Here is a 15906-nt window from a genome sequence, read left to right as displayed (position 1 = left end):
TGATACAGATATTTCTGCTGAGACATAAATGCACATTCCTTGCTTGCCAAAAAAAAAAAAAAAAGATCTTTCTCATGTTCTATGTTTGTTCTACTACCGGCTCCTTGTATTTGAATTTGGTGATTTTGCAATTGCTATTGATCTTGAGTAAAAAAAATTCTAATTTTAATGTGTAGTTCTAGCATTCACACTGTCTTACTGCCTAAAATATGTCGTATCACCTCTTTCTCCATATTTCTCTCTATTTCATCGTAGTTCATCAAATTACATAACCGCCATATTTTTGTGAATTTTGTTTGTACCAAATTCATGTTTTCACTCATATTTTTTTAATTTTTCTCTAGCATCTCTTGTACGCATTCTCCAATTATTTTTGACGCTTGATGGAATTTAATTACGATATTGGATTTAAATCATAAAACTATTAACAGTTTTTTAACATATATATAAAAGTGACATTGAGGCGATGGTACCATTATTGCAAAACATCACATTTCATAAAAAAATATGTTTCCATGGATTAATTAAAAAGACTTTTATTCTTTTTAAAATCCTTCAAATAAACTGAAAAATATATATATTAAAAAATATATATTTATTTATTATTTGTGCCATTTATTGTGATGTCTTCTCCAAAAAAATCTGCAATATGGCATTGAGAAAATCACTGGAAACTGGAAAGCATAAAGAACAAAAAAAAACATTAGATGCAACTTAGAAATTTAAAACTAAAACACACATGAAAACACGAGATTCAATATAACGCAATTATATATATATATATATATATATATATATATATATATATATATATATATATATATATACACATATATGTGTGCGTGTGTGTCTTCGGTGAATTTCAACGATACGGCAAAGTGGTTGAATCTCTCGTACAAAAGCCTGAAGTACGACAATATAATGTAGGTCGGCGAATTTGGATGGCGGATTTGGAGGAAATAAATCAAATGAGAGAAGAATAAAAGCGATGGAGAATTACCGTACATTAGTAGCAGAGACATTTTCGTCGTAATATATCAAGTCGGGTAAAATCTTCGAATTTTGAAGATATGTAAAATATAGTTGAGACATTATATATGATAATGAGGTATAAATAATCGTCTTTCTCTGTCAATAACAAGATCAGAGCTCAACATCCTGGGGTAATTTTTTTTAACGTGGATATTTATAGAAAGTTTTATTTTATATTATTATTATTAATTTTTTTGTCTCTACCTTCTCCAGAAACATTCAAGTGTTGTATATCATGATTTTTTTTTAAATGTTTAGTCGATTACAGCACAGCTTATATAATTAATGTAATAATTTTTTGTTGTGCTGTTGGGTCTCGAGTCTCGACAGGCTCTTCAAGATATAATAGAAATATATTAATGGCTTTGGACATGCGAATATCAAATCCAAGGTCCTGTGAATGTTTGTTATGAGAAATTTTGTGGTCCTTTTTGCCAAGTTTTATTAATTGCAAGCTATATCCATGCCTAACATAGTAACGTGTTCATTAAATTTAAAATTCCAACAATATCGTCAGCTCTTTAAAAAAAGGTCCTAGCATTAGTATACGCTCTATTACACCAATTAACAAAGCCCACTTGTCACTATTGTTTCTTACCACCATCACTAGTAAGGTTTCTTTATTATTATTTTTCACACACACGAATTCCAAATTTCTAATAACTGGTTAGGAATAGTCTTACAGATACGTGACAATATTTTCACTTATATAATTGTCACCTAATTATTAAAAAAATATAAAGTAACTAGACGAAAATGAACATAAGGTGGTGACCCATGAAACAGCCAAATATAAATCCACAAAATGAAAAAAAATAGAAGGTGAAGATAAATAATATCAGTACAATGTCACAGAAGAAAGATAAATGGGATCCAATGGTACACGATGGTTTTGGGTCTGATGACTTGATAGCCTCAGAATTGATGAATAAAAGTACCCAAGTACTTGCCATAACAATCATGTGGTAAAACAATAATTTAGATGATCATATCATCGCAGGAGGTACTTTGGTGTGACACCTCAAAAACTTTGATCATTCACCGTTATTGATATGATTTATTTTCTTTCGTGATAAAGACGAGGATAAGGAAGAAAGAGTGAAGGGCTTTGAGGATGGTGACTGACAGACATATTAACTAATTAGTCGTTTTTTTTTTCCTTGAATTAATTGAGTAATTAAACCACAAAAATTAAAAGATTTGTTAACTAACTAACCTTTTTTTTTTTTTTTTTTTTTTTTTTATAAATTTTACGTAAATATCTATTATGGTGATGTGACATTATTTGGACGTTTTTAATATTGTATTTATGGTCCATTAGGTAAATAGTCACATTTATAGTTCGACATTGCTAAATAGTCAATGTTTTGTAAATCTTAGGCAAATAACCACTTTTATATATTTGCAAACGTAAATTTTAGGTCAATAACCACTTTTATTTATTAGGCCACATCATCTTTATGGTTGATTTCCTAAAATTTACGAAACGTTCGCTATATAGCAATTTCAAACGTTTTAATTGGCTATTTATCTAATTTTTTTTATTGCATTTATGTCTCTTCAAGTTTGATGATTATTTACAATTATTAAAAAAGATTTGCAACTATTAATTTATTTTTAGTTTTGCTAATAAAATCTCGTGACTATATACTTAAAATTTATCAAAAATTGATTATATGACAAAATTTGAGTTTTTTTATGACTATATATAATTTTTTTTTCGTACTATTTGCATTGCATATATGATGAATGTTTGATTTCATATTCAGTCGTATCCGTGCGAGATAATGTCTTTTTGGATCTATGATTAAATTTTATAAAAGTGATAAATTATATATATACAGTGTCAAAAAATTTAATGGCATGTCGAAACAAAATTTTGACACTGTAACAATGACTAATTTATAAAAAATTTAAAATTTTAATTATTTTTTTAATCAATTTATTTAAATTACTTTCTTTTATATAGCCAAGTAAATTATTATTTTTTAGTGCTTATCGTAAAACGTCCATATGTTGTTATTAGCTTAAACTCTCAATATATTCTAAAAGTGAAGCAACATATAATTCTCATTACAAAAACAACGAAAACGATTAGTTTAAACGGTAAACTATATTATCTTCATAATATGTTGCTCTTCTGTCAAGTAATACTAAAGAAAATATTACTTATTAGTTGGGCGCTTGTTATTTTATTAGAACAATAACACTATTGCATAAAGATAAAGTGGATATATCACCGCAAACTTCATGCGTTACAATTTACACGTACGTAATTACCCACTCACGAGGCCACAAAGACACAAACCCTACCAAGGAGAAATAAATGATTAAATAAAATAGCTTCCATTTTTTGACACAAACCACTGAAAAGCCACATATATAATCAAAGTCAGCAGTGCAAAAGCGCAATATAAATAATGCACTTTGCGCTTTTTGCACAGGTGATGAATCCAGGTCACTTCACTCTTTTGAATTACCTGATGATGAGCTTGGATATTGAGGACTCATTTGCTTTTTTAAGACCATTCATTAAGGAAGACCATGGAAAGGTCCTCTACGTGGGGCTCTAGAAGAAGACTGTATTTTCATGATTAAAGCTAGCTACTTTTTTCTTTTTCTTCTTTAAAATTTAAATAGCAAAAAAAAGAAAAAAAAAAAAGGACTAAAGTTTGGCATGCAAGGATCAGAATATCACGTTCTCTCCATGTCCATGTATATCTGCGCAGACACTTGGATTTGTATTAATTTTCTCTTAATTTTTCATATATGTGTCCACTGTTACTAGGTCGTTGCAATTATTGCGCGTACAAATTCACGTTCACGTACGCGTCATGCACATGCAATATAGTACTCTTATTGAGGCAAACCAGCCAGTAAAAAAATTAATATATTTTTTAGTTCTGTCTGGTCTGGCTATTTCTTTTCTACTGATTTATGTCTTTAAAATATATAATTATTGTGCATGATTTTGTTTCTTCACGGGGTTATGGGATGATATTATTTGTACTAGTTTGGGCGGCAAAAAATGAAAAGAAGAAGGAGTTATTTCAGTGGATGTGTGACTATAATAAGGACGACGACTTAAATCTTAATTATTCATCAGACGAGACGACAATGGATGGAGAGGTTAGAACGACACAGGAAAAACGACAGATCCCCTAGAAGAACGACAAATACATTGGAAATTATGAAAACGTTTAATGAACTGATCAAAGGTATTACATTCAAACGAGCATGGACTTTGCAATTCGTACTTTGTATTAGTTAAGTATTTACATTATACCACATTCTTCTCTATTATGCGTAACAATAATGTTTTCCTCCGCATAACAGTGATTTTTTTAACAAGCAAATCAACCATGAAATGACGATAAGCCAACACAAACAAAACAAGAAAAAATGATATTAATGGTGTCTATATTTATTAGAATTAAAAGCTTCTATACCCTCTTCATATTTTTCTTATAATAATTAATGCCTCACATTTACATTTTATTAAAAGGGGGACATTAATATTATTTTGCAACAAATTAACATGAAATGGGAAAACTCTGTCCAAATCCCAATTAACGATCAGTTGCAAACGACATTAATATTACTTAGGAATGATCAATCTCATCACTTCTATGGACTGCTATACATAATCATACAACCTCGATTTTGAGGGAGATAGGGAGAGAAAATTTAAGGGGGAAAAGTCGGCCATAGAAGGATGTTAATTTATTGGTTGATTATCCTTCCATTCTATTGCATTAATACTTATATATATATATATATATATATATATATATATATATATATATATATATTGTTGATTTCTGGAGTCTAAATATTCATCGCCGACAATATAAAAAGCTTACGACGATAATTTAGTGGAGGATCATTTGAGAATTTCATTCTTTAATTTTTCTATATAATTTTATGGGCACCTATTTTTCTTGGTAGAGAGAGAGAGAACTATACACAAACTCTCTATTATTGATTATAGTGATCTGCACCAACAAACTGCATATGACTCTCGTATTAAGAGTGAATCAACTATAAACTTTGTGTGCATTATTTGTTCTTTATTTGTTTGACTATTTCATAATTAGGTCAAGTTTAAGGCTCAAATCCTAACTTACGGATCAAACCCTAACTTATATAGCTTGGCTCGCTCTTAACTAGAATAAAGATTTTGCTTTAAGCCCACAAAATTATGATTATTACTTTTTTTTTTTTAAAAGCCTAGCTATTGAAAATATTATGAGCGTAAGAAGCCTATTAAATTGCCTACCCACTCCTCTTTAATCATAGGATAAATTACATAAATGCCCCCTGAACTTTTGACCATTTAACAACGTGGTCCCTATTTTTATTTTTCTTACAGCGTCGCCCTTGAACTTTGACAATCTTACAAACTTAGTCCTTCCGTCTATTTTTCTCAACAATCCATCCATTTTTTCCCATGTGATTGGCATGTGACTATTTAAACAGGGACAAAATTGTAAAATAACAAAAAAATATTGATTTTATAATGATTTAATATTATTAAAAATTATTATTTAGTATATAAATAAATAAATAAAAATAAAATAATTATGTAAAATATGAATTTTTAATAAAAATGAATTTTAAAAATGAATTATTATTTATTATTAATTTTCTATTATCGTGAAAAAAAGTACAATGGAAATGTATAAAAAAAAAGTATTAAAAAAAGACAACAAACAAAATGAAAAATGAAATTTTTTAATTTTAATTTATTAATTTTAAATATAAAATAATTAAATAAAGGATATATAAGTAATTTTAAATATTCAAGTTATTACACAAGTTAAAATAGACGGAATATACTCTCAAAATTTGACGGAAGGACTAAGTTTGTAAGATTGTCAAAGTTTAAGGGCGACGCTGTAAGAAAAATAAAAGTAGGGACCACGTTGTTAAATGGTCAAAAGTTCAGGGGGCATTGATGTAATTTATCCTTAATCATATTGTGATATTGTACCTTTTAGAAGCCAGTGTAAAAGGCCACTTAGCAAGACTTCATCTTCCACAATTAAGTCTCATATGCTATTCATATATATATATATATATATATATATATATATATATAACCATCCCCTCAAGGATAGAAAATTTTATGAACACATTCTCATGGGTTCAAATTCCGTACAATTTAATCACTGCTTTGATCCAAATGATTCCCAAAAAAATCAATTATTCAAAATTCAAAATCTTCTAAGTCCTTACTCCTTCTGATTGAAATCAATATATATATATATATATATATATATATATATATATATATATCATCAATCGAATCGTTTTTTCAGAAATAGGAGATATATAAGCTATAAAAGTAAAGAGAGCTATTCATTGATAAGAAAATAAAAAAAAAAGGTGAACGATAATTAGATTGATGATAAAATAAAATCATGAGTCTCAAATAGTGATTCAATTGATGATAAAGACACATAAATTTTGTTTCAGTTATCCGTCTTAATGACAAAAAAAAAAAGATTAGTAAAAAACTCATAAATATAAAGTTCTCTCAAACTATATACACACACACTCTAGTTAATGTTATTTTCTTTGGGCCTCACAATTTGTTAAACCGGCCTGTTAGACCATTGATAGTTTTATAACAAAATAAATTAATGGAATCAACAAAACAGCATAGACATCTAAGGGGTTGTGACTAGCTATCTCCCCTAGGCCGATCCCATCCCACGTTCGCCTTCGGGGAAAGGAATCATAGATTTCCTCTTTCATTTACGTCTCGCCGCACCCTGAGATCATAAATTGCAAGATATATTTAGTCCCCCTTCCATGTGTAATTAATTAGGGTACGTTCTCATTGTGTAGCAAGTTGAGATATGTAGTGATGAAGTGAAGACTACCCTAGCAAATCTCAGTTTTTATTATTTTAAATAGGTTAAGCTTCTGTTTTTCTTCTTCCCAATAAATGACATAATTTGTTGAGGTAGATGTCAACAATCGACACAAATTGTTGACATATATGCCAACAATCGATGATTTGTTGACATAATTGTCAACAAATGACATTTTCTTTACAAGTCTATCCATCTTATATTTCAAGGTAGTCCCGAGTCAAAACCAATACTAATTAAAATTGTTATGATAAAAAGCATATTAGTAGTTCAGTACTAGAAAAGAAAAAACAATTCATCCCACAAAAATAATAATGCTTGCAAACTTCCTTGTTATCAAACACTCAAATAAATAATATTTAACAAATGACATGATTTCTTAACATAGATATCAACAAATGACATGATTTGTTAACATAGATGTCAACAAATGACATAATTTGTTGACATAGACGTCAAGAAATGACACGATTTATTGAGATCTATCTCAACAAAGGAGAGAGAAGAAAAAAAAAAAATATTTTAGTTATTGTACATTGAGCTTACTAATAAATTTGCCCAAATTATAGTTTTGGTCGAGAATTATGTTATCAAATGGTGGAGCAATGCTCACTCAATGGAAAATTGTCAAAACTAGGACTAAATTAAGGTCAATTTTCATTTTCCTACTTTTTTCAAAAATTTACCAAACTAGGACCGGTAAAAAAAAGTCAAATGAGAGATACACAAAATTCTACCTATTATACCATCATACTAATTAACAACATACAATCTTCTCCAATAAAATCTCTTATTTTTTCTCTTTCTTTCTATTTTCTCGCTCAGCCCGTCGAGAAAAAGAATTTTTTTTTACTAGTCCTAATTTGGTAAATTTTTGAAAAAAATAGGAAAATAGAAATATCCCTTAATTTAGTCCTAGTTAAGGAAATGTCCCATGCTCAATTTCTCAAAAGAAAAGGGCTTGCCCAACATCCATTGGGCTAATGTATCATCTAAAACAGAATGTCTGAGTTGCAAAGGACAGCTAGTCAGCTACGTGATAAAACGATTGTAGACGACAAGTGGTGCTGGGTCATGACAAATTGACATACACAGACAACTAACTCGGAAACGAAAAAGTAAAAATTCATTTGAGATGAGCAATTCATATAACATTTTTGGGCTGTTCCCTTAGGGACTCATGTTTTATAACTTTTAAATAACTATATTTGCTTTTGTAAAGAACAGCATTCGTAATAATAATAAAAAAACCCCTAAGAAATTAATTATAAACTAAATCTATTCTTAGATTTAGAAGAACACGCATTGTGAATTCGTATCTTCCAAAGGACATGATAATCTATAATAATGTGCCTTATGGAGTTTTTTTTCATCTTCCAAAAAAGATAAGTAATTGGTAACAAGGAAGTGAGCTATATACTATATTACTATATCGCTATAAACTTTTTAACCAGAAGAGTTTTTTTTTTTTTTTTTTTTTTTTTACTTTAATTCTCCTTAAGTTCGGAGTCTAACTCTGACCATTATTCCATATCTTGAAAAACATGACAACGAGAAATCTTTTGGTTTGAAAAACAAGCCAATACCCAATAGGAAACTAACGGAGCAAATACGAGGAAAAAATTGGAGGGCCCTCATAAAACAGTTAATAATTTCGGAGAATTTTTTCTATAAAAAAACCGATGAGTAATAATTTACGAGAATAATATATAATATTTATTTTTATTGTATTATTTGAAATCGAAGAAGAGCCAAGTGAAAAGAAGTTCAGGTTAACTTTTCTTGCGAAGTGGGACCCACTTCATTACCTTTTTCTCCCACTTTCCTATTCACAGCTTACGTGTCACTTGCTACAGTCGTACCATACCATTGTTTTCGCTTGGCTGTGTGAGTAAAATGAGAGAGTCGTTAATTCCAAGGCAAACTAACTCAAAGCCAAAGCCTCGCTCTTTTCATTCCTCTGTATTAGATTTTGCACAAACTGTTGCCCAATTTGCCTTTTTTTTGTCCTTCTTCTCTCGAACATGGCCATTTTGATCTGCCAACTTCCAGGTACCTCTTAATTTTTTTTTTTTTTGTATTTAAATTTTATAAATATTTCATCCGCTTCGAATAATGATATTTCACTCTTACTCGTTGTCACAAGTCACAACAAGCAATTACAACATCTGAAACTAGAAGAAAAAAAAAGACTCAGTGAACGATGTTGTATATCAATAAATGAAACAAAATGAGTATTATTTACAAGATAATAACAGAACCGCTGACGTGTCATCTGTCCATTTAATGATGATGAATTGGTTTCGTTGTAGCACCTTCGGATCATTTAACACCGAATATCCTCATCTCATCTCATTAGTACGCCAACCAAGACCAACCTCTTTTTTTTTCGGTTTTTTTCTTTTCTTCTTCCGGTATAAATTCTTATATATTTCATAGGTCACAAATTAAAAAAAGAAACCACACTTTGAAAAGAGAGGAAATATCTTTAATTATCTTTCCCTTCCCAACTAAATAACAGACAGCCCATCGATACAGAGCTTTTCGGTCCTCCTAGTCCTAGTCCTAGATCAACGTCTCTTTCTCCAACTCCATTAATTAATCAATTATCTTTTTTGGCCTCATCTCAAGAAAAAAAAAAAGAAACCTTTTTATTGATGTTCATGTGCTGTATTGGGTTCTGGGTTTTGTTTGTTGTGTAAAAAGACTAGAGAGAGAGAGAATGAACGCCGTTGGGAGGCTAGGAGGGTATATATCACGTGGCGTTTACACGGTCTCTGGTCCGTTTCACCCATTCGGTGGCTGCGTTGACATAATCGTGGTTCAGCAACAAGACGGCTCTTTCAAATCCTCGCCGTGGTACGTTCGCTTCGGCAAATTCCAGGGCGTCTTGAAGACCAGAGAGAAAGTCGTCACCATCTCCGTCAATGGATCGGAGGCCGATTTCCACATGTTCCTCGATCACAAAGGCGAGGCCTATTTCCTCAGAGAGGCCGACTCGATCGGAGACGGAGACCTCGTCGCCATGAACACCTCTTCCTCCTCCGGCGACGATGACGGACCTCCGGTCGCCGTCGCTGTCGCCAGGTCGAATTCTCGCCGGGCCAGGATTCTAGGGCTCGTTTTCGGCCGGAGTTCGTCCAGGATCGAGAGCGATGTCGAGAGGACCGACTCGCTCGAGCGAGCCGAGTTCGCTGCGAATCTCATGGAAGTCAAGTGGTCCACCAATTTCGATCCCGACGCGGCTCTGATCGACAGAGTCGATTCTTCCGCGGAGGTCCTTCCCGCGAAACAATCCGGCGAGGAAGAGGAGGTCTCTGGCGACGAAGTTCGGTCCTTTGTCCATTGTGAATCGTCGGAGTGCTCTTTTGCGATCAACGGTTCTTCGACTGAACAAACTAGCGAGGCTATGATCGTCGCCGGCGGAGAAAGCGAGGAGCTTCGTGTTCTTTCGGAGGCGGCTATAGCAAGAAATGAACCGCCAGTTGAGGTAAACTTGCTATTTATGTCAGATATTGATTGCTTAGTAAGTACTATGTTTGTACATTTGGTTATTGAGTGAGTCATATGAATTTTGTTTAGACTGAGGTTATAAAAGAGTCTGTATCAGGACACAGTTGTTGAGCATCTCTCCGAGGATTACGAACTCGGGATCGGTGACAAGCCTATTGCAGAGCTAGAATCTTGTACTCGAAGCCAAGCCGGCGAGTCATCACAGGATCTATGCACTGTTTCCAGCTTCCACAACTCGGTTCTTCAACCGGAAGTTGAAGAAAATGTGAAGGTGGAGAGATCCTTAGATGACTCGGGATCATTTTCCGAGTCCTTCAAAGACATAGCATCGTCGGTTGTTCTAGAGGAAGAACAATTGCTTTTCGGTGACATCGATGAGCTCAGTTATGGGGAGGTTCAAAGGGTCGAAGACGCGAAAGGGTCTATCGATGAGAGTGATCGACCAAAGTCACCGTCCGAGAAATCTGTTGACGAAGAAGAAGAAGAAGAAGAGATCTTGACGGAGAATTTGCAGGTATCATCGAGTCCCATAGCTATCACCGGAGCTCGGAAGGAAGTGTTGAAGTTGGCAGAGTCATTGCCTATTATGTGGGCCAACAACATTCAAACTTTCGAGGCAGGCAATGTTGATTGCCTCAGCCATTCGTTGGATTCAAAGTCCAAAATTCTTGATTGGGCACTTCAAAGCAAAACTATTCCCAGCTCAATTAAATCCGATGTACAGAAAGATCCGCAATCGGTTCCGGGGCTTTCAGATACGAGCGATACCGTGAAAACTGGCGAGGTTGTGGATTCTTTGTCCGCTTCTCCAATTGGTAAGAAATTCATTCATCGAATTCATCTTTTTATACTTGGGCGGTTAGGTATTTTGCTTGTTTTGTACAAAAAGAATGATGTTGTTATGGTATTTTGGGGATAATATTTATATACCTCTGCATTAAATTTCAATATCAAGCTCTTCTAAGCTCATATAGGACTGCGTATTTATAATCGATGTCTTAATGAATTTGTGTCGTACAAACCACGCTGAGCATGGCAGAGACTTTTCTTTGCAAGCACTTTAATTTATGTAGGCTTGGTCTTGAAATCACGAAAGACAATAGACTTGACGTGGCGCGTCCAACCGTTTCAAGGATTCGCTTCGTTCATGACCACGAAACCAAAAGTCAAGATGTGCATTGACCTGGTTGAGAAAAATGTTTCAGGGGACCCATCGAGCGCCACTGCCTCTCCCAGAGGAAACTGGAGACTCTGGCCATTTTCTCTCCGGAAGTCAACATCCCAAAAGTCAACGCAGTTGGATTCGTCTAATGTTAGAAGCTCAGACGTTAAGATTGCTTCCGAGGAGGTCAAAATCGACTCGAATCAAGACAAAAAGGAATTGGTGGAGACCAAGGCTGCGAGGAAAATGGTACGTGTACCGTGTCCAACGTCAGAGCAATTGGCTTCGCTGAATCTTAAGGAAGGAATGAACACTATCACCTTCACGTTTTTGACTCCGATGCTTGGGAAACAGCAGGTACTTTTACTATATGCTCTTAAAGAGTTTAAGAAAATATGAAAAGCATTATCTTTTTCATAACTTTTTTTTTATTACCTTATAGGTTGATGCAAGAATTTTTCTGTGGAAATGGAATACTCGAATAGTGATCTCCGATGTGGACGGGACTATCACAAGGTAATAATGTTGTAGGTTTATTATAACTTATATTTTACGGTGCTGTATTTGTCTCTGATTTTCTGTGCTATTTCAGATCGGATGTTCTAGGCCAGTTTATGCCTCTGGTTGGAGTAGATTGGTCGCATTTGGGTGTTGCTCATTTGTTTTCCGCTATAAAGGTTGTTTATTTTTGGGTGTTCAATATTGTGTATCAGAAAATGTTCAGGCTTCATATATAAGTGAAGTGATGGATTTGATGTGTCGTTTTTTATCTTTGGATCTCAGGAGAACGGATACCAAATGCTTTTTCTGAGCGCACGTGCGATCTCACAGGCCCATCTCACGCGGCAATTTCTCTTCAACCTTAAACAGGTTCGCTGGCAAAGAAACCATTACTCATTTGTGATTTCAGTTTGAGAAGCGTGAATTTTTTTTTTTTTTTTTTTTTTTTTTTTTTTTTTTTTTCAAGTCCTCGGAAGCTTTTATTTATTTATCATCGAGTTTGTTCCATATCTCAGGATGGGAAGGCTTTACCCGACGGACCAGTGGTCATTTCACCCGATGGCCTTTTTCCATCCTTGTACCGAGAAGGTAATCTTTGCATTTGCATCTTATATATTCTCTATTTTTTTTTTAGTTAATTGAACTCGAAGCTTTTGAGTTTTCGGAGGAATATATTTTATGGCGATTAAAACCCACACGTGATTTGGTCGCAATGTCTTAAGACTCTGACATCCTACTTTATACATCCAGTTATCAGAAGGGCTCCTCACGAATTCAAGATCGCGTGCTTAGAAGTGAGATTTCTAAGTTCTCCATTCTTTTTTTATCAGAATGTATATCGCCTTATTTTGACATCATTTTTATCCAAATCCAAATCGCCAGGAAATCAGGTCTTTGTTTCCTCCAGATTGCAATCCTTTTTACGCTGGTTTTGGGAATAGAGACACGGACGAAGTGAGCTACCTTAAGGTTGGAATCCCTAAAGGGAAAATCTTCATTATCAATCCCAAGGTAAATAATATATATTATTAGTAATATCAATTCAACAATGTCTATGATATATCATTATCAAAAACTTCTTTTTTCTAAGCTCTCAACGGCTTTTAGGGAGAGGTTGCTGTGAACCGCCGTGTCGACACAAGATCGTATAAATCAATTCACACTCTTGTCCACGGCATGTTTCCGCCGGCATCCTCGTCTGAGCAGGTTTGTCATTTAAAAATAAAAGTGAATGCAAAATAGATTGTTGATTGCATATTCAAATTTGAATCCCGCAATTTTTTTTAAAGCTAAAAGTTTGGCTCCCTTCTTTAACAATCGTGAAAGCTCAGCTATTTTACAATAAATGACTTGGTGATATCTGGTTCTGCATAATGGGGTATTAAAGGCTCCGTTTGGAATTCGGATTTTACTTGGGAAATCGAAATTCTCTTTTGTGTTTGTACTGTAAGTCAACGAAAATTTGGGAGTAAAAATGAAAAAAAAAAAGATAGGCTTGAAGGAAAATACTGAGGAAAAGTGGGTTTCAAAAAGGCACGAGAAGTGAGATAGGAAAGAAGATAGAGAGAGAGTCCCAAGAGAGTAAAAATCTTTTGTGATCGAATTTCCTTGGGTCCTGATTTTCCACAGGAAAAATGAATCCATGTACAAGTCCTAATTACAACTCGATTTGGGCACGATATTGAAAAGAGTTCTTGTTTGTTTGTCATAAATGAATAGCAGGAGGATTTCAACTCGTGGAATTTTTGGAAACTACCTCCACTGCATATTGATGAGTAAACCGAGTTTGTAGTCGACGAGAAAATCTCTTTCTCAAACCAACTAAAATTAAGGGGAATTGGCGAGTTCGAAAAAGACTATTAAGGTGATTTTTGTTTTGTTTCTGGAGTAATCCTATATACTTTTAAGGTTTAGTCTTCCATTTTGATTTGGAATGTCTAAAGATTTTTTTGTTAATTTTGCTTTATGAATGAAATTATAGGGTAGAGATCTTGCCAAGGCTTGGCTGGCTAAAGCTCAAGCTTAGTTCTTCACAAGGTTTGCTGACTAACTTACTGAGGATCGGAAAACGACATCATTTCAAGATTTACAAGGGTAACAGGTATTAGGGTGAATGTTGCCACTGTTTTTTTCTGTTTTAATTTTTTCTTCCCATGCTTAGGAAAAAAAAACGTATCAGATTTATATTCTTTGTGAATATTAGTGGGATCGTGTTATACGTCGGGTGGTAAATAATACATTTATTCATGTATAATATTTATGCCTTGTATTATGTTATATACCGGCTAGTCATGTAGTCTATTACTTCTGGTTTATATAATACATTTGCTCATGTATAATATTTTTTTGGCTCGGATCGTGCTAGTCATGAAGTGTATTCTTGGTACCAGATTTATATTCTTGGTGAATATTAGTAGGCATTTTGTTTGTTGACGTTGATTCATTTAGATCAACTACTTGCCTTTAATTTTAAAAGATAACCGACAAGAAATTTGTACAAAACATGTCGTCTGATAGAGATGTAGGTTTATTTCAAAAAAATAAAAAAAGCCAATTAAGCCAAACGGCAATAATTCACCACTTTGCAGGCTAAAACATCAGGTCTATGATTCCCACAACGCCTATCTCGCGTTCAAATAACTAGAAAACGTCATCAACTTGGCCTTAGTCTTGTAAGACAGTATTAATACAAAACTAGGTATTGTTGCTTCTGGTTTACGCAATACATTTGTTCAAAGTTTTCGATTCGCAGCATGTTATACGGCGAGTAGTCATGCTATAAATTGGGTAGTCATGTACTCCATTGTTCACGTATGATGTTTTTGTTATGATTGCAAAGTGATGAAGAAAAATTTGGGAGAGAACAAAAGTGAGGCTAGATTTTCATAATATCTAATAAAAATTTATGGAAGAGGTTATAAAATAATACTTATATAATAAACATTTACACGAGACAATAAAAAATTTCACCTTGTATACTTTTAAAGATCAATGTTTGTTGACGTTAACTCGTGGAGCAACTCGTTGCCTATGATTTGAAATAGATGTACGACAGAAAATCGGTGGAAAATAATACGTCGTTTGGTTGAAATGATGGCGGGTTTCAGTTTAAAATTCAACGTCAAACACGAACGAGAAGTTGGATAAGTTTTGGGGGTTTGTGTGTGTTTGGCTAAAATTCCAATTAGGAATCCGGGTGAGAGGGAAAAGGGAATTTGATTCATAATAAATGCACTTTTATGCGATTTCGACGTCCACTACCAATTTGGATGCTGAATGATTGATTCCAATTGAACAATGAGATGCTTATTCTTCTTCCTACCAATAAGGTTTTATTTTTATTTTTATTGTTTTTTTTATATAGATTTTATTTTATTTTATCTATTATTCCCATGGCCGCAGAGCTTTTTGAATTGGTATTTTGATCTTTATCTTTATTTGTTTTTTATTTTTATTTTTATTTTTTATTTTTTATCCTGGACTGACGTTTCCTTAAGGTACGTGTAGTATATAGAGTTTCATAAAAGAAAAAAAAAACAAATTAGTAGGAAAAATTTGTTTGTTTGTTTGTTTTTTTTTTTTTTTTTGTTCTTGTTTTTTTAAATAGGGTTCTAAACCGGTGATTCTATTTTAAGTTGAAATCAAGCCTAATATTTTGATCAATCTACTCTTGTAAAGATATGGAAACTTTTTTGTGAAAATAGTCGAAAGTAACTGTTTTTCGTAACTTGTTTTAATATTAGTCGTTAAACTTTTTAATTTTCATAAATAGTCGTTTTCAATAAAAGTTCACCAGATTTCAATGATAGTTGACCAAAT

The 15906-nt window shown here is 33.2% G+C and overlaps 1 protein-coding gene across 3 annotated transcripts; it reads left to right on the top strand.

Moving 5' to 3' along the window:
* The first annotated feature begins 9277 nt into the window (after nt 1–9277).
* Nucleotides 9278–14476, top strand: PAH2 (phosphatidic acid phosphohydrolase 2). 3 transcript variants are annotated; one of them, XM_089619672.1, is made up of 12 exons: nt 9278–10401; nt 10510–11239; nt 11630–11943; nt 12029–12102; nt 12179–12263; nt 12370–12456; nt 12603–12675; nt 12838–12881; nt 12970–13098; nt 13195–13293; nt 13810–13951; nt 14069–14476. In XM_089619672.1, the coding sequence occupies exons 1-11, from the start codon at nt 9634–9636 to the stop codon at nt 13864–13866; spliced, it is 2460 nt and encodes an 819-aa protein (XP_089475798.1). In that variant the 5' UTR covers nt 9278–9633; the 3' UTR covers nt 13867–13951; nt 14069–14476. The 3 variants fall into 3 exon arrangements, with proteins under 3 accessions (XP_089475798.1, XP_089475797.1, XP_089475799.1); XM_089619671.1 differs by having other exon boundaries at nt 9279–10401; nt 13807–13951; XM_089619673.1 differs by having other exon boundaries at nt 9281–10401; nt 10522–11239; nt 13807–13951.
* The last annotated feature ends 1430 nt before the right edge of the window (nt 14477–15906 follow it).

The sequence above is a fragment of the Urtica dioica genome, chromosome 7 (assembly GCF_054948205.1).
Source record: "Urtica dioica subsp. dioica isolate 48M chromosome 7, U.dioica_male_clone48M_v1_H2, whole genome shotgun sequence".
NCBI classification, from domain to species: domain Eukaryota; kingdom Viridiplantae; phylum Streptophyta; class Magnoliopsida; order Rosales; family Urticaceae; genus Urtica; species Urtica dioica.
Note: the sequence above shows the minus strand (reverse complement) of the source record. Positions and strands in the feature narration are given on the sequence as shown.